Below are 26,946 nucleotides of genomic sequence, written 5' to 3'. Positions count from 1 at the left end.
CCAAGCTCTGCACAATTCTGTAGCATCATTAGCTGATTGATCTCCCACCATATCAGCCACTAAGCCAATGCTGGGCTTCTTTTTACTTGGCGCATCTTTATCCTCCGCATCTTTAGAAGATTGTTGTGGGTACTTAGAAGCAATATGGCCTTTTTGTTCACATATAAAGCATTTCCCAACCATCATTAAAGCCGTTCTTTCTTCAAATGATTTGCCAAAAAGTAGCCTCTTCTGTCCTTTGCCCTGTTTAAAAGAAGTTTGAGGCTGCTGTTGAAAACTTTTCTTTCAAAAAGACTTCTTTGTAAAGCTGGTTTTTTTTGGAAATTGCTTCTTCTTCTTACCAAGATCCTGCTTGAACTAAGAATCCTTCTTTTCAAAGTCTTTATAGCTATCAACTTTTCCTTTCAACAACGCATTTGCCACACCATCATTTTCAATTAACTGTACCATATTTGTAACCCTGGTCTTGGTACAATAATCCTTGATGGCTTCGGGCAAACCGCAACAGTACTTTTCAATTTGTTCTAACAAGGGCACTATCCTGTAAGAACTCGCGAGCAAAAGTGCTTCCCAAAATTTCTTATTGTACTCTTCTAAATCTGCACAATTCGCCGCGTCCAATTTATGCCATGTAGTCATGACATCTACTTCAAACATGTTAGTTAACCATGAAGCTGCAAACAACTGTTTAAAATGGACCCAAGTGACAAGTGCATATCCTTGCATCAACAATATGTTCCACCACTACAAAGCATTACCTTTCAAAAAAGTTGCAGCCTTTCGCACCTTAGAAGTCTCAGTAAAATTCCCTCCAATTTAAGCTGCATCAAACTGTTGTATAAATGTCAAAGCTTTTAGCTTATCTTCCATACCACTGAAGGTTTCAAACTTTAATGCCCGACCACCCTCTTTATAGTCTTTAGGCTTTGCACTTTTTGGTGTCAGGTTGTCATAGATAGGTGGCTATAAAAAGGGAGTCCCTTAAGTGCATTATCAACATTAATTTCACCTGTCTTAGTTGCCATATGCCCACTAGGCTGAGAAAAACCAGCCGCTGCATTTTGTACGCTAGGCATTAAATAAGGACTCTGCAAAGTCTGATAACCGGGCTGTAGACCAATATTAGCATAAAGTGGGTTCACTGCCTCTATAAGCATCATTCCTGATGGCCCTCTGGGCAAGTATCCCTGATAACCAATGGGTAATCCAGCCATCGCTTGAAAAACTGACCCACCACCAAAGTAACCAGGATAAGTAGCAAACTAAGGAGGAATAGTTTGTTGTGCCACTTGTGCATTACTGCCTTGACCATTCACTCCCTGGGTCCTGTGCTTGTGCTTCTTGTTGCACTGGACCTGTCTCCATGTTTGATGTCTTTTCCACATACTCACGCACATTAGAGGTTTGCCTTTTTGAGCGTTCCATGGTATGATGTGATGACTTAGCTTGAGAATCCTTATTATGTGACTTCAAAAAATTTTGCATACGAGGATTCTTTACAAGCTGTTCGAAAGAGCCAACCATACTAAGGAGTTGTGCAATAAACAAGTCCTCCTACTCTTGCTCCTCATCCTGTGGTTCAATCTCGGTTCTAGAAGGTGTTGACACCTGTGCACCAATACTCTCTCTTCGATGTCTGTGAGCAGAAGAAGAACTCTCTTCTTCATGAGGGAGTTTTCCTTTGCCTTTGTCCATGTCTACCATCTCTCTAGTCCTGTATCCAGCAAATATTGTAACCAAGAAAAATCTCGTAGTCTTTCTCACTTGTAATCTCTGTAAAACCTATGTGTATGGCCTTTTCACCCAAAACTGTGTGAGCTTAAATTCTTACAGAAAATCATTCAAATCCCAAGGATGGAACCGTGCAACCGGTCTATGACTCACATAAAGCGGTAGTCCCTTCAATTAATACCTGGTCTTTTCACACACACACAAATAGAGGCTTCACTCCCTCGCTCAACACCAGATTGGCCCCGAAGACCAATGCTCCTCTCAGTATTTCTTTATCAATTAAAAGATGGAAGGTTACAAAAAAAAAAGGTTCCAAAGTACAAACCTGTGACAATTGGCTTTTATCTTTTCTGAGTAAATTTCAGTTGCATAAGGACAGTACAACATAACCAGAACAACATCCCTTTCTGAGTAAATTTTAGTTGCATAAGGATAGTACAGTATATCCAGAACAACATGCCAAGTAGAAAAACACTTTCTGTGAGCATAACTCAATAATTCAAGTGTAGAATTGCAATCTACAAAACTCTGTATTTACTATTTTTCACTTGTTTCTTGACCTGTTTTCAATCTTATTCCATTCCAGATTTGTTCCATACCAGATGGACTATAAACCCTTTGACCCTGGTATCATTCCAACAATAAAATAGTCCCATAAACAGCACTAAATCAAAGCTGAAAACCTTGTTCCCGTGTGGCGTGGTCATCACTTTCTTTAGTTCCTGCATTGGAGAAGCAATCAGCTACTCTTGACCCTGGACAGTGAGGCTCTTGCCTCAACAAAAGTGCAAAGAAAACACAAAACTGTACATTCGATGGAATCAGCCCGTCATACAAAGCATTTCCTCTGAGAATAGAGAGAGAGTTGACCAGAGGAAGCAAGCTCTGCCTCCGTACATGAGTCAAAGATGAAGAAGTACTCTCCATAGCCGATGTACTTCCAGCAATCTGCTCTCAGAAAAAATTTCACGCTCAAATCTGCCCCTCCTACCTATTACGTCTTTTTTCATACGCTCTCTCTCTCTCTTTTGGGAATTTGTACCCAAATTGTGACACATGGCATATATGTAACAATTTTCATGTTTAAACATTTCGGTCTAAAATTCTCCATGATTGGTGCGAAATTTGACCTCAGCACAAACCAAATAATTAATCCTCGTGCAAAAACGAAGATAATGACGCAAACAGATTCTAGGGTTCAAAAATAGTAACCCTCAAAATTTTAGGGATGGTGACCCCTGCATTCCTCACGTTGTTCTGAGCAACTTTTATCATTGCAACCACATCAAAAAGTGTAATGTGGCTCAATTACGGTGACTTTTATTCCATGAGCATTCTCATATGTGCATCTTCTGTCTTGGCCAGGCTCATTGTCTTGCACCATCTCCAGTGGCTAAGCACACAGTCCCAAACCACTGACATTCTATTCTTCAATGTCCATTCAATATGGAACCGGTCCCAAGGCTCAGACAAACCAATAGTCCAATTTGTCCCAATGGCTGCCTTTTCTGGCCATGCAAAGATCTTGGCTGAATCCAAGAGAACTCTGGGGTTAAAGAGCAACAGCAACTAAAGAAAAGAAAAATCAAATATTTATATAAGTAAATAAGAAAAGCAACTACAAAAAGTATCACTACCTGGTGACACACTCCTTGGTCAATCAGGTGGTGAAGGGGGAAATGCAATGACTGATGTTGGGCATGGTTCTCAACATGGACAACATGCTGAAAATGTGGGAAATGACCCAAATGTTGGCACTTCAATGCATAAAGAGACTGATGACCAGCAAGGGGCTGAAGAATTTTATGATAGTTTCAAGGATCGAATGCTTACAGCAGTAAATCTTTTTGCTGAATTAGAAAAGGATCCCCATTTTACTCGATTCTTGAATGCCCCAAAGAAGGACAACAAAGGCAAAGAGAAGAAGACACTTTCTACAGCTTCGGGACAGCCACAAGAACCGAAGGAAATGCCTAAACCTTCTTTAGAAGAGCCCAAAATGCCTGATAAGCATAAACAGTTGGTATCCGTGGGACAGCAAGTGCAAATGCATCGCCAACTTGGTAGTGCCAATCCATGGGAACATGGGCAATAAAGCAATTATGCACATGCAACCATGGGACAGCAAGGATACTTTGGTGGTGGTACCATTTTTCATGCTATGATTGGACACACGCCGCATATGGGAATGTATGGCACAAATCCCTATGGTATGCAACAACCAATGCATGGCTTACAACACCCAATGTATCCAAGTAATGCAAGTGGAATGCCTAATCCCATGTATGGCAACATAGGCATGATGCCTGAGGCACAAAGTGGGCCATATGGATATGTATTGGCACCCCTAGGGATTGTTGGAGCACAAGGATTTGGTACTGGTCATGTAGATGCTTCAGATAGTGCTGGTTTTTATGCAAATACAACCAATGCACCCTTTTTACAGCAGCCCATTTATGATAACTTGACTCCCATAGATCCGCCCAAGGACTATGATGAAGGTGGCAAAAGCGTGAAGTTTGAGCCTTTCAGTGGTGCACAAGATAGGCAGAAAGCACTTGTTTTTATTCAGCAATTTGATGTAGCCTATTCTGAAGGCAACTTCACAGAGGCATCTAAGATATGCAAGGCAGCCACATTTTTTAAGAGAAATGCATTGCAGTGGTGGTCTACACTTCTTATTCAAGGGAAGTCACCTACCACTTGGGTCCAGTTCAAGCAAATGTTTGCTTCAAATTGGTTAACAAGTACCTTTGAAGTAGACATTATGACAGCTTGGAATCAGTTGAATTCCAAAGACTGCAAGAACTTGGATCAGTGTAATAAGAAGTTTTGGGATGCATTGCTACCAGTTACTTCTTATTGCACAGTACCCCTCCATGAGCAGGTGGAGAAGTATATTTGTGGTTTGCCAAAGGGTATTCGGGATTTTAGAATTAAGTCCACTGTTTCCAACATGTCTCAGCTTATAGAAACTGCTACTACAGCCGACACACAGCTGCATGGAAGGATGCAGGATTCCATGATGATGATGCCAAGTCACATGTCAAAGAGGCAAAGGCAAAGAAAAAGGGTAAATCTGAAAATAAAGCTGAAAATCGGGGAAAATCTGAAAATAGGGCTGGAAAGAGGAATAGATCGCAAAGAAAGAGTGGGAAAAGTGATGCACGACATAAGGAGCTAATGGCTGCAAATAAATGCTATATTTGTGAACAAGAAAGGCATATGGCACGCAGCTATTCTAATAAACAGCAAGCTGAAAAGGATGATAATAAGGGAAAGAAAGGCAAAACCATTGTTGGTTGAGTGCTTGATGTAGTGGCAAATCAACCTAATCAAGATAGTATTGAACTTTGAAGGACATGAGGCAAAATCAGAGATCAGCATTTATTGATTTTGTTTGATCCAGGGGCACGGTCAAATTTTCTCTCTCTTGATATGGCAATCCATTTAGGCATCTGAGAGGATGAGATGGGGCCCATGGGTGAGATTGGTATGGCATACAAGGGACATGCACAGCTAGCCACTCCTATCATTGGAAAGCTTCGTTTGCACATTCAAAATTATGTGGACAGCGAAGAGTTCTTTATTGCTCCATTGGAAGGATGTGATGTCTTGCTTGGTATGCCTTGGTGTCATCGTGTGCATGTAGTAATTGATACTCATGATAAGATTATGACCCTCTTCCATAGAGGCAGAGTTCATACTTTGGATGTAAAATTGAAAGGGGAATCTGTCCCTATTGTATCTGCTTCTGCTATTTCCAAAGTAATGAAAAATCATATTTCAGTTTACTTAATTTTCACTACAGTTAAAAGTGATAATGGAAATGTTGGGAATGTGACTACTTTGGATAAAGATTGCATGTCATTTTTGCAAATGTATGCTGATTGCTTTTCTCAGTCACTTCCAGGACACTTGCCACCTAAAAGGCCCAAGGATCATAACATAGATTTGATCCCTGGCAATAGCCCATCTAATAAGCCACCTTAGAGGGTTAGTGCTGCCCAACAGGAGGAGATTATGAGCCACGTAAATGAGCTTTTAGAGAAAGGGCTGATTCAGCCCAGTTCATCTCCGTTTTGCTCTCCAATGCTTCTAGTGCAAAAGAAGGATGGGTCATGGTGTATGTGCATTGACTATCGTGCTTAGAACAAAATCACGATAAAGAATAGATTTCTGATCCCTAGGATCATGATACTTTGGATAGATTGAGGATATATCCAAGACAACCTTCCGAACATCTTTTGGTTTGTATGAGTTTCTTGTCATGCCATTTGGACTTACGAATACTGTTGCCACATTGTCGGAGCGTTTGGGATCGAAAGTCTACCAAAGGGATAAGAGACAGTAGGGAGAAGGGAGATTCAGGGAGAGCAATCGATGAAAGAGAAGGGGTTCGAAGAAATAGAAGATATAGAAAAATACTCATAGAGGTGAAGCCTATCAATTTATTTCTGCATCCTGAGAAGATAAATCCCTTGTAGACCAAACATGTGTATCAAACAGTAGCTTCTTCTCTACTACCCATACCGCTAAACTGATGCTTCTGTTGGCTTCGAAAGGGAGATAAAATACCAAGACACCTCCTCAGAATTCTTCCAGATCACTCCTCCTAGTTCGGAGTGTTGTTTACTGCCTGTAAACTACGATCGCACATCATGCGATTTTGCCAATCCTTCTTTTTGCATAAAATCCCCCAAAAATGGCTGAAAGTCACTTGCTCATTCTTTACATGTCATCCTATTCTAAAAGTTGTCTATAGCTTTTGGATATTTACAAGAAATAATATCCAAAATATCAAAAATAGGCTAAACTTGTCCAAAAATCTAGTATTTTTGAACCATCCACACTACGGACACTGATACTAATGACTAATATGGCATTGACTCTCTAGATCAATAAGAAAGTCGAATGACGATGCACTCTAGAGTTTTTCACGCCGTGTCCGTGTAGCGGCACAACATCCACCCCCTCTTAACCTGCATATGTGCCAAAGTCTTATGGATTTGCAGTGTCAGAAGAAGTATCCTCTACCATGTCAATGTCTTCATCTTCTACCTCTTCTTCTTCGATATTCTCATATTCATGCTCAATATCCAACTCCTTCAACTCTCATATGTTGAAGACTCCCTACATTTAAAGAGCTTGATACGTTTTCCAGCCACTGGAATCCTTAGAGCTATCCCATCCATCTCATTTAATGCATAAATAGCATTGTCAAAAACAAACCTTACTACATATGGACCAAACCACTGCTTTGCCATCTTCCGACTAGCACTATGCTGATTTTCCAAGCTGCTGTCATAAACCAACACACAGTCCCCTTCTTGTATAGCTCGTGGTCGAAGTCTGTGTCGCTTGTCAAACCTCTTCTTATTATTGATCCTTGCAGTCTTCAACTTTTTCATGGCTGTCTCAATATCTTCAAGCCTTCTTTCTAACTGTCTAATGCATAGAACCGGCAACTCTTCTCTATTCAAACCCTCTTCCCATGGCAGAACACTCCAAGTAGTAATAGTCTCCGCAATAGGCATGATTGTCTATTGTCCATACATTAATTCAACAGGCATATACCTTGTAACTGCACTATGAGTGATCCTATCAACCCAAAGGATAATATTCTTGGTCACTCTTTCATCATGTCCTTGCATGACTTTGCTAATGCCTTAAAGATAGACTAATGTCCTCTTTCACTTTTGCCATTTGCTTCAGGATTGTAGGCTGAAGTTAAAGCCAGCTTGATACCCAATCATGAAAAGAAGTCACGAGCCTCATCCGCATCCAATTCTCCTCTACTTACAACCACTTTACCAACACAACCATACCCGCAAAAGACTTCTTCCAATAAGAACCAAACTGCTTGAGTAGACTTTGTACTAAGAGCTCGACCTTCCACTTGATTTGTCAAGTCTTCTCGTGCAAGCACAAGATATCTCATATTCCATAAACTTGTAGGCATGGTAACAAAATCAACTATCCATTTGTAATGCATAGACAATAGATAGGTCGGTTGCAACCCATCTCTATGCTTTACCATGAAATACATCTGGCAATCATTGCATGATTCCACATAATGCTCTATATCTTTATACATGTTCTGCCACCAATACTTCTCTTTGATCTTGGCAAATGTGCCCCAAACTCCTCTATGTCCAGCCCATAAACTTTCATGAAACTCCTACATCACCTATTGTTGAGAAGCCCCATCTCCCAATACACGTACTAGAGCTCCTCTCTGTTTCTTTGCATACTTCCATAAATATCCGTCTTTCAAGAAAAACCCATAAGCTTTCCTTTTAATCCTTTTGAATTCAGTTTCAAACCACTCAACCTTCTTTGCTATGAGACTGGGATATTGGCCTATTTTTAGCCAATCATTCTCATACAACTCTTTTAAAAAATTATGTTCTCACTAAAGCATAACATTAATGATGCTTTCTCTCTACTGTCCATCTCTTCTCCATGGCTGTAAGTTCTTTTCTTACTACTAAAATCCCTATTACAACAATTGTACCTGCTGTATTTGCTGTTATGACAATTGTACTTGTTGTTTTCAGATCTGTATCTGCAGTAATAGCAGCTGCATATTCATTCCCTACTGTCATAAAGCCGTTTTCAGCACCTAGCACATCGTCCTCTTCATCTTCCATCAGCTCCTCTTCATCTTCAAACCTTACTCGTAAAAGCATATCAGCCACGAGGTTTTCTCTACCTGCAATATGCTGAAAATCAGGGTTAAGTGACTTTATATATGCAATCCACCGTAACATGGCAATATCGGGAGTTAAGCAATTTACTATCATGCCCAATAGAGGCAGACAATCAGTCTCTACCACTGCATGAGCTCCCATAAAATACTCCCTATCACACTTAAGGGCTATCACTACACCCCAAAGCTCTCTTTTGACTTGAAAATATCGTTGTTGCCATTCATTAAGGACCTTTGCTCCAAACCGAATGGCATACCTATTCCCATCAGCATTATCCTGATCCACTGCCCAATCAATGCCGATTGGGCTTGTATCCAAGGTGAGAATAATAGGCTGTCCATTCTCATAATTTGCTCTCTTTAGTGTTGGGGCTAAAATCAATAAGCTCTTTAACTTCCGAACTGCCTTCGCATATTTTTTACCCCACCAAAACTTTTGCCCTTTTCTCAAGAGCTAATATAAACTTTCAACCACTTGAGCAAAATGTGAAATCCATATCAAGTAAAAGACACATACACCCAAAAAATTTCTTATCTCGGATACATTCCAACATGTCTCCCGCATTCTGCTTATGGCATCAATCTTTACCGGTGAGGGCTTTCTCCCATATGGTCCACACATGTGTCCAACAACTAATACTTCCTCCACTCCAAAAACCGACTTTTGTCCTAACAAAGTCAAATACACTTCTTCAAGACAGCTCAAAATCCTATCACAATCAGCAATATGATCAGCCACAAATCTTCTACATCCATGCTCATTCAACTCTTCATTCTTCTCATAGATATCACATCCTTTGATTGGCACATCATCAAGAAAGGGTAACGTCAACTGAGGAATATACTCCCTCAAAACTTTATGCATAAGATTTATCATATGCGCCACTAAATTGGTTGCCGCCTGTGGAAGTGTACACATCCTAACCAATCCAAGCGGTGTCTTCATGGTAGTGATATCCCGGCTTTCCAATGCAAACTAGAACTAATCATATCCTCAATATAAATCACCCATAGAGTAAATTGCCTTACCTGCAAATGCTTCTGCAAATTTATCCACTATCGCGTCTGATCCAACATTCCTTATGGTGACTTTATTAACTCGTTGTAAACCTTGTATAAACCTCAAAGCACCATTCTACTTTGGAACAGTAAACCATCGACTTGAATATGGAGAAAAAGGCTCCAAAATCCGCATTCTAGTCTTCTGACTCAAAAGCTCCAGCAGCTTAGACAAATATACCTGAGGGACTAGAATAGGCTTTAAATTCCATGGCACATGAGATACTGTAAAGATCACCGTAGGTGCAACTATGGTCGGATCAACGCATCCAATTTCATCTGGCTGAAATGCAAAGGCTTTTCCATGCCTTGCCAACATCTACAAGAAACAAGCTCTTTCTGCATACAAAAGGAAGCTTGTATCACCAATTTTTAGTTCTTGTAAAGTTTCAGCTGTAAATTTATGTCCTACTCCATGTGGATCCCGTAAACTAAGCTATTGAATCACTTTTTCAGCCAACCAATCACTTTCAGTGGGTAAAGGCAAAGCCACAGGCTTAACCTTCTTTGCAACTGTTTTGTACTTTGTATCCACCCTTGCTTCAGCCCTATTTTGCAGCCCATAACATTCATGCTCAGCAAAATCTTGAATGACTTCATACATCTCTAAAGTTTCAACATAAATAACCTCTTTTTTTGCCATGTTTTCAGCATTAATTGCTGCAGAAATTTCAGCCATTGTATCAACATCAACCAGCCCTGAAAACAGCGCTTAAATACCTTCATTTACAGCCATCAAACCATATGTCTTCAGCTCTTTTTCAGCCTATCCTACGTATTTCTTTTCAGCCCTGCACATGGCTGAAATATTCTTAAACTGCTCTTCCTAGAGGCACTGCCATAGCCTCCACTTACAACAGTGCTATCTAAAAACCCTTAAACTCTCGTGCATTAGGTGGCATGGGATTATCCCATAGCCTATCCCGATTGTGGGGATGATTCACACAAACTATAAGAAACTGTACCGCCTTTGTATTGTCTTTACTCCGAACCCGAGCATATGAAGAACCATCATCCAAGGCTTTTGTTTCCAGTCTTGATTCTGAAATATAGGACTGCCCCAAAATCACCGGATAACTACATGAATCCTACACAAAAAAATGATATTCGTCCCTAACATCTCCGATATTCACGGGTACATTCGAACAAGTCGCATAAAGATCTCCTGATGAATTGTTTACTGCTTGCATGCGCCATCCCGGATCTACATCAATCAGCCAACCTCCATTCTCATACAAGCTGCGTGCCATAACATTGATTTCGAAACTATGATCCAAGAGAGCTATGCAAGGCATCTCTCTTTCTCCCACTTTAACAATTGTCTCTGTTGTAGCACGAGCCCAATGCGTTTGTGAATAATGACTGCTTGGAATAAAATGAGCATCTTCTTCTTCATGTACTTGTTGATGGACATCCCCATTCTACATAGCCTTCTCTCTATGCTTACTGCTACCTAAAAGACCAATTTCAACCACAAGCTTATTGTCTACACTCTCATTTAACCCATTTTCAACATCAGCCTGCTCCAAATTAGCATTACATGCATCATAATATTCCCTCTCAAGTTGTTTCTCTATGTCTTTCTTAACCTGCATCAATGCTTGCAAAACTTCACTATCAAACTGTATTTTTCGTTTCAACCTATCAATGATTGCATCATGAAATTCACGCTTTGCAATTCCAAGAACTTCGCCAAGTGTGAATTCCACTCTACTGCCAAGTATGCGATCTTTCAAGACCTTTTTAAGGTTTGTGGCAGTCTCAATATCCGATTGTAACTTGTAACCAGACTACTTGCCCCTTGACATCCCTTCTTGTTTCTTCTCTTGAGATGCATCCTCCATAACATACTCAGGTATGGCTTTTTCAACCTCTTTCTATTGCTCCATTTTACTTCGTGTTATCCATTTAGATGGACCTGAAGAGGAAGGACCAGCAGTGTTCTCTTCTCTTCTTCTCTTTTTTTCCACAAGAGCTTCTTGATTATGAACTTCAACCAAATAAGCATAGGCTAAAAATGAATGCACTGGTACACTCCATCCTGTTCTCCCTCATATACTCTGACTTGTATCAGCCAATTCAGACTTTGTTGTTTTGCCTTTTTCCATGCAATCTAATGCCTGTATCCAACGGCGAGATTTTGCTTCAGCCATGCCTCCTTTACAAGCTTCTTCGGTCCTTTCAATTCTAAACCCATATGTGACTGCATCTATGGCAACAAATACTGTCTTTGCTGCCATCTCTTTCAACCTCTTCTGCATGCCACCATTTCCAAAATTTGGCTCTATTGGAAAACTTGTTTTTGTTGCATGTATTTTGTCATCTTTCCAAAAGACTAACCTTTTCCCTTCCGCTTCATGGTGGGTTGTACAATCTCGCTTTTCATGCTATAAATTGTCTATCATGAGGACATGTATTTTTGAAACCTCACTTAACATGTGGATTAATTTTTAATTGCATGATTAAGTAAATGTTGCACATATAAGGTGTAACTAGGGTTAAAGTAAATTTACGAGCCCAAGACCCAAAGAAATCACGGGATGTCAAAGGCAAAGGTTGCTATAAGTTATGCCGCACAAGTACTTGGTAGTATTTGGTGCTAGTTGTTGGCTTAACTCATTCATTTGGCCATAAGTGTCAGTTGGTGATACTAGAGAAGTGGCGTTTAATGGTACATAACACCAATCTGATAGTCAAAGATAGCGCAAAGACACTCAGGAATGAAAGTTGCCTAGCCAATTTAATTATTGGCCAGTCAAATTATTTTTCATAGCACCGAAATAATTATTGGATTAATTTTTAATATTTTAAGGCTGATAATTAATATTTAATTATGAAAAATACTAAAAAACCATTTGGAAAGGCTACCACTTGTCAAAAATGCCCATGCAAGACTGAAAAACGTCTTTAGAGGCTGGAGAGGGGCATTTATATAAATTCATCCTGTAAGAGAGATCAGTAGGTAAATTTGTATTTTCAAATTTGCATTAATTGTTTGCTGTTGTAATTAAGTTGTAATCAAGAATTTACCAAAGATTGGTTTCACCATCACACCAAATGCATCTCCTCTTGTATCACTTTGTACGGCCTTTGGATGTTGCCGGACTCTTCTCTTCTACCTTAACATCCAACTTTTCGACCTTTGCATAGATTTCTGTCAAATTCAACCTCAAATCACGCATGCCTTTGATTAATTCATCCACAGCATCACCTCTAAGAGTCGGACCAACACGTATAGTCGGTTGTTCTGCCATAGCCACAAGCACCTTGGCTGCAATTTCAGTCCCCCTTCTGAGCATTGGCAGGTATGGTTCCTATACCCCATCTGTTAGCAGAGTATTTGTCAACTCATGTGTGAGTCTGAGCTTGATCTGGGCTGGGCATTTTTATTAGGTATTTTAGGTATTTTTCTGGTGTGGCATTTTATGCCATTGGGGCATTTTATGCACTAGTCGGCCAGCATTAAATGCTGTCCAACCAGCATTATTGCTCCCCACTTTTTTAGCCTATTTATACTCAGTGGCTCCTCCTCAGTCAATCACTTCATCTTCACCATCTGCAGACTCTGTGGAGAGAGGAGCCAGTGCCAGTGCCCACGCAGCCAGTGACTCACTGTTGTATGCGACTGTCTCGTGTCCAGATATATGGATTCCATTTCCCGTGCATACATCTGAGTTCTCATCTGTATCGTGTTCTTTTCTTTTCTCTTTTTGTCTTGTGTTTCAGCAGTTTATTTCAGCACATGTTTATGCTTCCACCGCTCCTCCACTTCTGACATGGTATCAGTTTTCAGGATTTGTGTTTCTGCTGTGTTTTCTTGCTGATTTCAGGACTGTTTTGTACCCCTGCTGATTAGGCGACTGCTGTAGCAGCCAGGCGACTTGTTTTGGGGCTGTTTTCAGTCTGCGTTTTTTGCAGTTTTGCCATCGCCTGCTGCCTCCGCACCCTCTGCTGCCTACGCACCCTCTGCTGCCTGCGTTTTTCATCTGCAGTTGCTGGCGACAGTTTTCTACCTGTTTTTCTCCAGTTTACAGCCTGCGTTTTGCTGATTCAGCATCTCTCGTGGCTGGGTGATTGTTACTTCAGGCCGTTTTTGCTGTTTTTGGCAGTTTTTGACTAATTGTTTGACTTTCTGCAGCAGATTTTGTCTTCTATTGATCAGATTTTGGGTTATATTCCATGTGAACTCTCATTTTCTACAGTCCGTGCTTGTGTTTTGGCTATGTTTCCTCTCTCAATTCCATCTCTTCTCTACTTCTCTTCTTATCCTCTCCATATGGCTCCTCCGTGCACTTCCACTGATGATAAGTTACATGGACCTGATTATCTCACATGGAGTGCTGTCATGAAAGCTTGGTTTGTGCAGAAGCGGTTATGGTACATCGTCTGTGGAGCTATTCCTCGACCTCTCCGTCCTTTTCTTCTTCCTGAAGATTTTGATGAGGACAACCATGCGACATCCTTGAGATTACAGGGGCGGCTTTCGGCACATTATGGAGGTGAGGCTTATGTAGCTTCAGAGAGGGTTGACGGGAAGAAGAAGTCGAAGGCCCAGTGTTACCACTGTGGCAAGAAGGGACATTTGCGGAAGGATTGCAAGAAGTTAGCGGCTTCCAGGAAGGAGCAGACGACGAAGCGGGATGCTGACTCTACCGATGAGTCCTCTCCTTCATCCGACTCCGACTCCGATCCTCCGACCACGGTGAAGTCCAAGGCGCGGAAGGGATCCTCTTCTTTGGATCGCGAGAAGGGCTTGGTGGCCCCTTCCTCGGCTGCTTTCTAGTGGTGGTGATGAGGTCATCCCTCACGACTCTCTTGTGCCAGAGAGGGAGTGTGAGCGGGTGTTCAGATGGGGCAGCCACGCCTCATCTATATTTTTATACAGGTGCACAGGTTCCAGAGAGGGACGTCCCTGACGCATCGACTTCAATCTGGTGGAATCAAATCCTGGAGCTGGGATTGACATCCAGGTTCATGCTGAGCTGGTTATCTGACAGAGAGCGGGAGGCTTTCATCTGGAGCTCACATGAGGGAACACTTTGGCGGTCCGGCCGAAGGCGGGGACTCCATGGTCACCTATGTTCAGAGGCATTTTTGACAGGATGGTCTTGTATGCTACTGCGAGATATTGGTGATGGACACAGAGACATGCTATGATCTTCTCTATTTTCAAGTGTTTGGTACGATCGACATCGACATCGGGTTCTCTCCGAGGCACCTTGGTGGTGGCTTGATCACCCACTGCTTGGGTATCCATGGTTCTACTTGGTGGTTCTATGTTGTATAGTTTATGATCCCTTTTCATTGTACTATTGTATTGTATCAGATCACTCATGATCTGAGAGAGGGTGTTAGCAGAGTATTTGTCAGCTCATGTGTGAGTCTGAGCTTGATCTGGGCTGGGCATTTTTATTAGGTATTTTAGGTATTTTTCTGGTGTGGCATTTTATGCCATTGGGGCATTTTATGCACCAGTCGGCCAGCATTAAATGCTGTCCGACCAGCATTATTGCTCCCCACTTTTTTAGCCTATTTATACTCAGTGGCTCCTCCTCAGTCAATCACTTCATCTTCACCATCTGCAGACTCTGTGGAGAGAGGAGCCAGTGCCAGTGCCCACGCAGCCAGTGACTCACTGTTGTATGCGACTGTCTCGTGTCCAGATATATGGATTCCATTTCCCGTGCATACATCTGAGTTCTCATCTGTATCGTGTTCTTTTCTTTTCTCTTTTTGTCTTGTGTTTCAGCAGTTTATTTCAGCACATGTTTATGCTTCCACCGCTCCTCCACTTCTGACACCATCTTAATTTCATCCGCTCTCTCTTTACCAATATATGCACTGCCTCAGTTATATTAGCCCAATTTGATTTCAGTCTCGTTTCAAAAAAGACATCTTCTGAACAATCAATTAGCTTCTCCTACAAGACAGGATCTGCAACCTTTAGAAACAAATCAATTTTCTAACTCTCCAATGATTACTGCTCATCGGCATCCAACTGCGCATACCGACTTTCAAATTCACAGAGCAAAGCTGTAGCAGCCAACCCTTTATTGGGCTTTTCAATCCAATTTGTAAATGTATTTTTAGTTACCAATCCTACATCTTCCAAGAAAAACTCTTCTCTCAAAGCTTTCTTAAAAGCTGCCCAATAAGCATCTCTTCTATGTAACTCATCAATCCGATCATGCAATGCATGCATGGCCAAACGGGAGAAATTCCGACTTCATGCATACTGCGGTACCCCATGAAACGACATCTTTTCTTCATACAACCGGATGAAGCCTGAAATATTTTGACCCTTAAACTGCTTCGATTCCTGTCCCACTGCCTGCAATCATTTGTTGTAAAGCATCACCACTACTTCAACCTGCGAAATCCCCGATCTTTACACACCTGTTGTCGAATTTCACATCGGATTCACCACTGTCGGAGCGTTTGGGGTCGAAAGTCTACTATGGGGGATAAGAGATAGTAGGGTGAAGGGAGATTCAAGGAGAGCAATTGATGAAAGAGAAGGCGTTCAAAGAAATAGAAGATGTAAAAAAATACTCATAGAGGTGAAGCCTGTCAATTTATTTATGCATCCAGAGAAGATAAATCCCTTGTAGACCAACAACATGCATCAAACAGTAGCTTCTTCCCCGCTGCCCAGACCGCCAATCTGATGCTTCTGTTGGCTCTGAAAGGGGGGTAAAATACCAGGACACCTAATCAAAATTCTCCCAAATCACTCCTCCTCCCAATTCGAAGTGTTGTTTGCTGTCTATAAACTACAATCACGCGTTGCACGATTTCGCCAATCCTTCTTTTTGCATAAAATCCCCCAAAAATGGCTGAAAGCCACTTGCTTTTTTTTTTTTACATGTCATCCTATTCCAGAAGTTGTCTACAGCTTTTGGATATTTACAAGAAATAATATCCAAAATATCAAAAATAGGCTAAACTTGTTCAAAAATCTAATATTTTTGAACCATCCACACTATAGACACTGACACTAATGACTAATATGGCATTGACTCTCTACATCAATAAGAAAGCCGAATGACGATGCACTCTAGAGTTTTTCACACTGTGTCCGCATGGCGGCACGACAACATTTAATAGAAGAATCAGTGATGCATACTATAGGCTGAAATTGCCTCCACACTGGCAGATACACAATGCCTTTCATGTGAGCTTGCTTAGACCTTTTCATAAAGATATGCTAGAGGATGTATCTACTGAAATTCAGCCGAAGGTTGAAGAACTGGATGAAATACTAGTACCAGAGCAAATTTTGACACACAAAGAGAGAAAGATCAGGAGTAAAGGTTCCAGAAGGTACTTGGCGAAGTTTCAGAATTATTCACCAATGGATGGAGGAGGATGACTTGGTAGACCATCCTCAGTTGTTGCAGCTTTACCTTAATGCTTTCAAGTTAGAGCCGACTTTAGTTCGGGCTCAATCAAATTCAACAGAGCAGAGATCCAAAGTATTACCTAATGCTTGTGAGGGAGCTAGCACCTCCACTCCTCAATAATGGATAGCTCTAGAAGTAGTGGATCTCGAATGTATTCAGCATACATTCAGGGTACTATAGTTGAACAATATGTTTGCCAAGAGATCACTATTCAATGTACTAGTCACTATGTTTGATATGCAGATCGGTATGGTTTTCACTACAACTCTAAAACTGTACATTTGTATCCGTTATGCTTGGTGTGTAATCAATTATGCTTGGTATGGCATTGGTTATGCTTGGTGTAGCATCAGTTAATGATCATCAAGGGCTGATTATCAAATGTTGGTTTTCAGCGTATGATCATTAATATTCAATGGTATTCAGTCGGTTTTATGGATAGCAACATGTCTTATGATGCCATTAATGTTTCAGCCATGGTTTATGCTTGGTTTTCACTATACTATGGTTTGGTTTTGCTAGACGAGTTGAGCTCATGAGAAATGGACATGTCACATGATAATTTGGCAATGTTTTTGAGATTCTTTGTGAGTCTTATGTTATGTTATGTTGACTGGTAATTTTCAGCATGTGTTGGGCATATAGAATGGTTGAACAGCACTGCGCAATGTTGTGTTGACTATGATGCCCTATGGAAATTCCAGTGTAGTACTTTGCTTTTGATGCATTTGGCAGTGCAATCGAGGACGATTGCAAGGATTTCAAGGGGGAGGGCTATCACAAGGACATGTATTTTTTAAGCCTCACTTAACATGTGGATTAATTTTTAACACATAATTAAGTAAATGTGCATATGTGAGGTGCAATTGGGGTTAGAGTAAATTTACGAGTCCGGGACCGGAGAAAATCAAGGGATGTCAAAGGCAAAAGTTGCTATAAGTTATGTTGCACAAGTATTCGGTGGTATCTGGTGTCAATTGTTAGCCTAGGTCATTCATTTGGCCATAAGTGTCACTTGGTGACATGAGAGATGTGGCGTTTAATGGTACCTAACACCGATCTAATGGTCAAAGATCGCACAGAGAGAAACTTCTAAGGAACAAGTCAATGAGCCAATAGGTTCTTACAGATTTTGTTAGAGCTAGCTACATAGCAAGCTCACTAGCACTACCACTACAGCAAACATCATCCACAAGTTAGAGGGGTACAAAAGACCAAGTAGTCGCACTCCATAGAGCATAGCGTTCTCCACCTCATTGGCATGCCCGACATCTTTAGAGACGAGTACCTAATCTTAGTGGACTCATTGTCTTGGACCACCCCATGACAAAGATTCTTGCCTTAGAGAAGAATACATTGTTTCTAGAGAGTCCTATTGATTAGGGTGGGATCCTACAGGTCAGCTAAATGATCATCAAGAGATCATCATTTTTATACGTGATGGTAGTCTATACTTGCAATCATTAGAACTTAGAATTGTAAGCATCAACACAGTTAGTCGTTTTTCATTGTTGTTCTCAAGTTGAGATAACATGGTCAGATGTACTCATTTCTTTGTCTCATAGGCCCTTCTCGCTTTTAGCGACAAACACATCTGTGTATGTGTGTGTGTGTGTGTGTGTGTGTGTGTGTGTGTGTGTGTGTGTGCACGAGTAAGCACATAGTGTACATGTTTTTGCTTTTGTTTTGCCTACTCACAAAGAATTGTTGGAACCTTGGGAAATCCCAAGCATTTCTACTTATAAGCCTACTAAAATCTAGGGGACATCAAAGTGCTTGGTACTTCGGATTTCTTTTTTAAACACATTGAGTTGATTGTAAGTGAATGGTTTACTCTTGTTATAGCTTCTCTCTCTTTTCCTCACCTCTCTGCATTTGTATTCCTAGTTTCCATAATGTCGACTACTTCTGATTGCAACTAGGTAGATAGTGGGAAGCCATAATAAAGAGTAGGGGGATCTAGATTTTTTTTAGTTGTTTGTAATATCATGCTAGTAGGCTAGCCATTAGTCCATGTACTTTTGTTGATGGAAGAGAAGTCACAAATTGTTTGTTCCCAATAAACTACATATTGTTCAAAGATGCTTGGACGATGGGAAGAAATACTAAGAGAGAGAGAGAGAGAGAAAATTTTGTTTTTCCTTTTTTGTTCCTTGATAGGGTACCCAAACTGGTGGTGCCTAAAACTACAAGGCACGAAAATACATCAAGGTTGACTTAAGGGCTATACAAGTTTACCATAGAAAATTTGAAATGCTAGACATCTTGCAACCAAAGAGGCAAGGAAATGGTCTCAAACACGAATGGCCAAGTAGACAAGTATTTCTCATCCTCATTTCATAAATCTAATTCGACTTATATGATCTCTAGGTAGAGTATACAACATCCTTTGATTAAACCAAACACTGTAATGTAGGGTTCCAAGGATGTGGCTTGCCAGACAAAAATTCATATATTATCTAGAAATGTAGATGTTGTGACAGAGAGTGCGAGATCGAGACATGCAATGCTTTCTCACAACAAAGAGACAAAGAGAGAGAGTGCGGAGTAGAGAGGAGAGTGAGCACGACTTGTCGATACAATTACGAGTGTACCTCTTTCAGTTTTTAGATAGATATATATATGAAAGTACGCGTATGCTAAGGGTGTGTTCACACCCGAGCACATATAAAAGGCACGAGGGCCCTTTATTCCCAACAACCTCCCACCTAAAGGCAATGTGCCTTTAGAGGAGAAAAGAATCAACTAAGTCTAGGTATGTACAAAGCTGAAATATATATATCTATCCAACTCACATCATCTATCAAGAATGAGCAAACCGCTCTACTAGAATATCCTTTGTGAGAAGGTCTGCAGGATTATCATTTGTATGCACTTTGACAAGCGCAATGCTCTTGTTGTCAAGTACACCTCTAATGAAGTAATACTTTACCTGTATGTGCTTTGTATTAGCATGAAAGATGGGATTCCCTGCTAGCATGATAGCACTCTGACTATCACAATGGAGAATAGGTAACCCTGTAATGCCAAGCTCTCCCACCAGATGTGAAAGCCATAAAGCCTCCTTGCATGCCTCAGTGGTAGCCACATACTCTACCTTTGTAGTAGACAATGCAACACACTTTTGTAGCCTGGAGATCCAAGAGGCTGCTCCTCTGTGAAGGTAAACACATACCCTCTGCATCCGAAAAGCCAACGGCAAATGCCTTCTGCTTTCCAAAGCAAATGCACAAATCCTTTGTGCCTTTGAGGTATCTCATAATACCTTTCACTGCTTCCCAATGCTTTGTACCAAGGTTTACCATGTATCTGCGAACCACTCCCACTGCAAAGGCAATGTCAGGGCGTGTAGCAACCATAGCATACATCAAATTGCCAACAATTGAAGCATATGGTATCTTGGCCATTTCAGCCTTCTCATCATCAGATGTAGGGCTGCCCTCTGCACTGAGTTTCACATATGGAGACAATGGAACCCCAATTGTTTCTCCCCGTCCATATTAAAACGCTACAAAACCTTGGAGTTATACTCCTGCTGAGATAGATAGAGTAATCCTTTTGATCTATCTCTGAGTATTCGCATGCCAAAAATGTGATTTGCATCACTAAGATCCTTCATGTCAAAGCTGCCATGAAGACTTTACTTTAATAAGTCCAAGGCATGAGTATCCCTGCCAGCTATCAACAAGTCATCAACATACAGAACCAACATAATCAGACTACCATCTACTGCCTTCTTGGTGTACAAGTAATGATCCACTTAACTTCTATAAAAACCTTGAGACTGCATAAATGTATCAAACTTATGATACCATTCTCTTGGTGCTTGTTTCAGCCCATACAAACTTCTTTTGAGTTTGCATACCATCTTCTCTTTTCCTTGTGCCACAAACCCTTCAGGCTGCTGCATATATATGTCTTCATGCAGATCACCATGTAAGAACACAGTCTTTACATCCATCTGTATGAGCCCCATATCTTCAGCTGCAACCAAGCCCAAAATGGTTCTCAATGTAGTCATCTTGACTACAGGAGAGAAGATCTCATCAAAGTCAAATCCATGTTCTTGCTTGTACCCCTTCGCAACCAATCTTGCTTTATACTTTGGCAAGGGACCAGAAGTAACCTTCATCTTGTAAACCCATTTGCATGAAAGGGCTTTCTGCCCTTTAGACAACTGCACCAAGTCCCAAGTGTCATTTTTCTCAAGAGATTTCATCTCTGACAACATGGCTTTATACCATTTCTTGCTGTCCTGTCGGTCCATTGCTTCCTTGAAGCAAGATGGTTCACCACAGTCTGACAACATGACATAATCAGCCACATTAATTGCACCAAGAACAAATCTATCAGGTTGTCTAGTAGTCCTAGATAATCTCCGAACCCAATGATCATTGTTTGTTGGCTGTTCCTGTAAATTTCCATTTTCAGCTTGCTGTCCTGGCATTTCAGCCTGCAAATCAGCATTAACAGCTTGATGTCCTGGCTGTTCCTGCACATCCAGTGGCTCATTATTATGGGCAAGAGTTGGCTGATCATTTCCAGTATTATTTTCTGCATTTGCAGGTTCATTTACAGCAGGTATTTGCTGTTATACAATGGGCACATTTTGCTGTCCAAAAGGTATTTCTTCCCAGAATACAACCCTACGGACCTCCTCAGTCTTTTCGCGTTGTTTATGCATGCCATCTTCCTGGAAGATAACATCATTGTTGTGTACTACTTTCCTTTTCTCGGGATCCCATAATCTATACATTTTTCCCTAGTATGCAAAGCATTGGAAGACTTACTGGATGCACTGTTCTGCCCATTCATTTCTTCCATGAGTAGAGCACTCTATACATCAACATACAAAAGGATAACATTGGAATTGCTCATAGCAATCCTGAATGTATCCCAACTCTCTAGCAGAGTGCAAAGCAAGGGCGTAGCCTTAAATTCCTCATCAATCATGAACTTCAAGGCAACCAGCTAGCTGAAAATGAAGTTAAACTTAGTCAAGTGAGTAGACATTGTTGTACCCTCTTTCATACGCAAATCCATAAGCTTTTTCAGCCAATACACTTTGCTTGCGGCACTATTCTGTGCATACAGTTCTTCCAGTCGAGTCCAAATAGCATAGGCAGAATCCAAACCTTCAATGTTAAACAGCAAGGCATCAGAAATCGATATGGCTCGATGGTTGAGTGTGCAAGCTCATTTAACTCATCCCAATCTTCCTCTTCCATGTCTACGGGCTTTGCCCCTTTGGTCTTAATTGGCTTTGCCTGCTTCTTCTGCAACAAGATATTATAGCACTCTTTTTGCCAAACTGCAAAGTTATGTGCTCCTTCAAACTTCTTAATGTGCATGAGATTACTGCTGTCACTGCTGCCAGCCATGATTTTCAACCCAAATGTGACCAAAAAATTCAGTAAATGCAGGCCCAAACTGTCACACACAAGTGACCAAGGTACAAACAAGTCCGAACCAGCAATAAATGACCATGCGAAAGCAGAAATTTCAGATCTGCAAATAGATTTTCAGAAGCACTAAACCTTGTGCTACAGCACTCCGCAACTGATTACAGTTGTTTCAAGGGAAAATACATCACATTACATGATAAATCCCAAATTTTAGCTGCAATTTCTGTTGTACATGCACCCACAAGCACAAAATTTGACACGCATGGTCAAACCTCAAAGCGTCAGCCATACATTTGCATTGTCTCTGACATGCATAGAACATGTCAATTTTGCCAAAATAGAGCAATTTCAGCAAAACCCCCAAATTTTTCCAAGTGCTAGATGTCCAAATTGCATGGAATTAAGCCCACATGTACATAAAATGACCAAATGGCGCACAAATTTTCCCCAAACAGCAAAAGCCCCAAATTGCACGAGGTCCAATGTGCATCAATGTCGAGAAATTGGGTAAATTTCAGCCCAACTCTTGCATGTACATGAAAAGCCCCAAATGTCGAAGGCAAAATGTCACAAATCCCTGCAATTTTTGAGACAAATATCACTGTTGTGTCTTGCTCGCATCAAATCTGGACAAATCCCCAAATTTCTCTAGTCCGGTGTGCACAAATTTCAAGAAATTGGCTCATCCAAGCAAAAAATTTCACTTGCATTTGAGAATCCCCAAAAAAATTTTAAAGCCTGTGCACTCAATGTCTACAATTTATGGTCCAGAGCTCACTGCAATATGTGTCAGGAACCAAATTTGGGAAAAGCCCCCAATTTCAAGACACAAATTTGCACAAATTTGCACTCTGTGCTTGTAGGTGTGAACAGCCGGTAGAGAGGGGAAAATAAGGTGAAGAAAATTAAAGAGAAAAAATGTGTCGTTGACCTTCTGCCCATCATTCGTGTGACGGGATGACCTAGCGCATGTCACATGGAAGCCTTCCTGTCACGCAACGATTGTCGTGCAGCCCGGTCGCACAAGTCGTTGTGCATCTCCGTCACGCAGCACCGTTGCCTCCAGCCCCGTCACGCAGAAACATTTTGCAGAAGTCTGCCATCGACCGTTACCTGTTCGCCTACTACCTCACGATCATGACCTGCTCGCCTTCCGCAGCCCACCTTCTGCAACAACTGCCGTTTGCTATTCGTCGAGCCCACCCGGGACTCCTGCAACACCTGTTGACTGCTACTCGTCAAGCCCACCTGGGACTCCTACAACACCTGCCATCTGTTTTGTCTCAAGAAGCGCACACTCCTTGCCGCTCTGATACCAGTTTGTTGTGACAGAGAGCGCGAGGATTGAGACATGCAATGCTTTCTCACAGCAGAGAGACTGAGAGAGAGAGTGCAGAGTAGAGAGGAGAGTGAGCACGACTTGTGGGTACAATGATGAGTGTACCTCTTTAGGTTCTTAGATAGATATATATATGAAAGTACAAGTGTGCTAAGGGTGTGTTCACACCCGAGCACATATAAAAGGCACGAGGGCCCTTTATTCCCAATAGTAGAGTCACCTTGGGTGATCAACCATCCATCATCAAAGAGCAAAGCAAATTGTACTTTTCTACAGGCATCGATCAAAATTCTAATATTGTAGTTTGACCACGATTTGGCTACAAAGTGCATGCACAGCATAAGATTTACTGAAAAGAACAGCCATACATGCCTTTTTTATGTCTTCATCATATTTATATCGCCAGTCACCAGCTTCGTCCAATGCTTCATTGTACAATGTTTCAAGATGAGCCCTGAAATAGATGGACACCAAGTAAGGCTACAACACATTTATAACAGTTCAACTAGCAAACAGCTTTTGTTGCTTCAACAAATTCAATATTTTACACAAAGACTCCCAAGTACAAAATTCAACAAGAATAAAATGTTGACTTTCACAGCCAAAAATGACATGTAATATGTGAAGCATTTTCAATGGAAGTCCATATGTGAAAACACCTATGAATGTGAACATGTTCTACACTATAAGCACATCTAAACAAACCATGTGTGCAAGAAATAGTTGGTGAGTGTGCAAGAGAATTGAATGTAGTAATCCATTTGAGAGCAACCACTAATGCTAGATATGACGAGTATGCCATGTACTTGGATTATGTGCACAAGAATACATAACATTGTACTTGATTCTCAATCCAATCAATCATGTCTATAGGAGCCCCCTCCCCCCTCTCTCTCTCTCCCCACATGATGGAGTCTACAATAATAATACAAATGTGGGAGAGGGCTAAATATAGCCAAAAGAAAGTAACAACCAATGAACAAGTTGCAAAGCAACTAGTCAAGCTTGCCTCACAAAGCATGCCAATTGCCACAAAGAAAAGTGATGAACAAACATGAAAAGCAAGCAAGCTGCTACATAAAGACCTAGTTGGCCTGCCATCATAACCCATGATATGCTCATTGCTAACAAGAGGATCACTATATCTACAAATGCGGTCTATAGCACAATCCAAGCTTGATACTGCACGCTATTTGGAGGAGACACATCCCTCAAACTATGCCAAAAGGAAGTGGAGAGCAAGGAGTACTATATCTACAAATGTAGAGCCTATAGCACAATCCAAGCTAGATACCCCACACTATTTGGATGAAACACATCCTTCAAACTAGTCATGGAGTCCCTAGACTAGAGCCACCTAGGCAAGCTTTTAGTCAAGATTCAAAGGCTATGTACATCATTGTTACAAGCAAGCACCATCCAGAGAGAGGGACATCAATTAAATTACAAATTGTTTCCAAATAGTGACTCCACACACAACAGCCACACGAATAAGGGTGACAGTCCACAGAGGTGAAGTGATCAAAGCAGCACGCCGACCATGAATATAGGGGTACTAGACACAAAGGCTACACTAGGGAGAGATGAGGGAGATCCCCCTACGACATAAGCAACACATGACAAAGCTAAATGATCAGTCCAGATGCCACCTCATACTTATTTCATCAAGGATGTATGACATACTATACCCACCAATCCTACCTGGGTGGAAATAGATATTTGTAACTCATTCAATCGCATAGCTAGACATTTATTGCTTGATCCTCCTATTGTATCCCTACATGGGCACTATTTTGTATTGTACATTACCTTAGCTTCTTTTCACAATTTCACAGTATAGTATTGACCATCTTTTAGCACATCATACTTGGATGTCTAGGCACGTGGTTTTGTCTCATAGGCCAATTTTGGCCTCTATATATATATATATATATATATATATATATATATATGTGTGTGTGTGTGTGTGTGTGTGTGTGTGTGTGTGTGTGTGTAGAGAGAGAGAGAGAGAGAGAGAGAGAGACACACACACACACACACAATTCACTTGCTAAGAGTTTGTGTATACACTTAAGCATAAGATCCAACAAATGTATTAGAGTCACATGTAAAGAAACAATATGGCAAACACCACAAAAATGCAAAAGTGTACGACAACATGGAGAAGATGATCTGTGAATTCTAATGAATGAATAATGATTATGAAGATTATAAAGTCAGCGAGCCTCGAACCTCTGTGTCACTAGGACTGGACAAGGTGGCTGAAGGAGTGGGTGTTAGAGTGTATCTTACTCAAACGGATCCCAAAAGTGCAGCTTGCCTGAGTACAACCATTGCAATATGTTGAGGCTTTCAGCCTTTCAATGGGTTGGGGAATGCCAAGCTTCGAAGGCTCAAGAAATGGATATTACAGTGATGATTGTGCCTTGGCCTCGTTATTAGAGAAGCAGTTGTTAAGAAGGGGAGATACACTTGAGATATTGCAAACCTCTTTGCGACACGCGATGTCGGTAAAATTGAGGCAACAACTACCGTGAGCCAACTGTAGAGCTTGACCCAGAAAGAGAGCGTAGCCCATGACTATGCTTTGGGCCATGCGATGTGGGCGGTTGACAAGGGTGATTTTCGCTTTCGGCAGCGTGGCTTTGTCGCGGCTCTTTGTAGGGTCGGTGGTCTTGCGGTGACTTGGGCATCAAACACTTTCGCACAAAGACCTGTATCATCCTGCATCCACTTGTCACTTCATGAGAGTACATGCACGATATATGCCGCAACTATAATAAACCAGTGCAACGCAAGGAGACATCACTTATCTGAATTCCATGGTGTTGACTTACATACTTATCACCTGCACTTGATTAGCTTTTTCTTTTGCTAAAGACGTTAAATATATTAAACGCAAATATAAAAAGTTTGTACAATTGGGGAACCTGTCAGCACTTAACCATTTAAAGACAAAAAGTCATGGCCAGGTAGCGTTTGCTAAGCCTTTTATACAACATGGGGCTACACTATTTGTACGAGGCGAGGCGAGTCCGGGTGGTCGGGCGACTGAGGTTCTGCTGGTGCAAGGCTCCTGTGAGGTTGGGCAGGGAAGCTGTCGACTAGGACCCGGATGGTGTAGTCCCTGGCCGCAACTGTTTCCAAAATGCTTTTAAACAATGAGTCAAATTCCTGCTTGTCTCGAGCTGCTCTCTCCTCTTTCGAGCACCTGGTGTCTGAGTGTCTGTTGGGGGCCCGCACGACCGGTATTGTTACGCCTTGTGTGCTCCCTTGAGCTCTCGTCCTCTTGGCTTG

The 26,946-nt window shown here is 41.3% G+C and overlaps 1 protein-coding gene across 2 annotated transcripts in view; it reads right to left on the bottom strand.

Moving 5' to 3' along the window:
* The window catches only part of LOC148021923 (uncharacterized), a 59,963-nt gene that overhangs the window by 20,705 nt on the left and 12,312 nt on the right, over positions 1–26,946 (bottom strand). For both annotated transcript variants that reach the window (XM_087697459.1, XM_087697460.1), the window contains exon 3: positions 24,022–24,103. In XM_087697459.1, the coding sequence (XP_087553585.1) occupies positions 24,022–24,103 (82 nt within the window). The remainder of the gene's footprint in view (positions 1–24,021; positions 24,104–26,946) is intronic.

The sequence above is a fragment of the Lygodium microphyllum genome, chromosome 17 (genome assembly GCF_053477565.2).
Source record: "Lygodium microphyllum isolate KBCC chromosome 17, Lygodium_microphyllum_v1.1.10, whole genome shotgun sequence".
NCBI classification, from domain to species: Eukaryota; Viridiplantae; Streptophyta; class Polypodiopsida; order Schizaeales; family Lygodiaceae; genus Lygodium; species Lygodium microphyllum.
The sequence above is the reverse complement of the archived record's forward strand: the minus strand, read 5'-3'. Positions and strand labels throughout refer to the sequence as shown.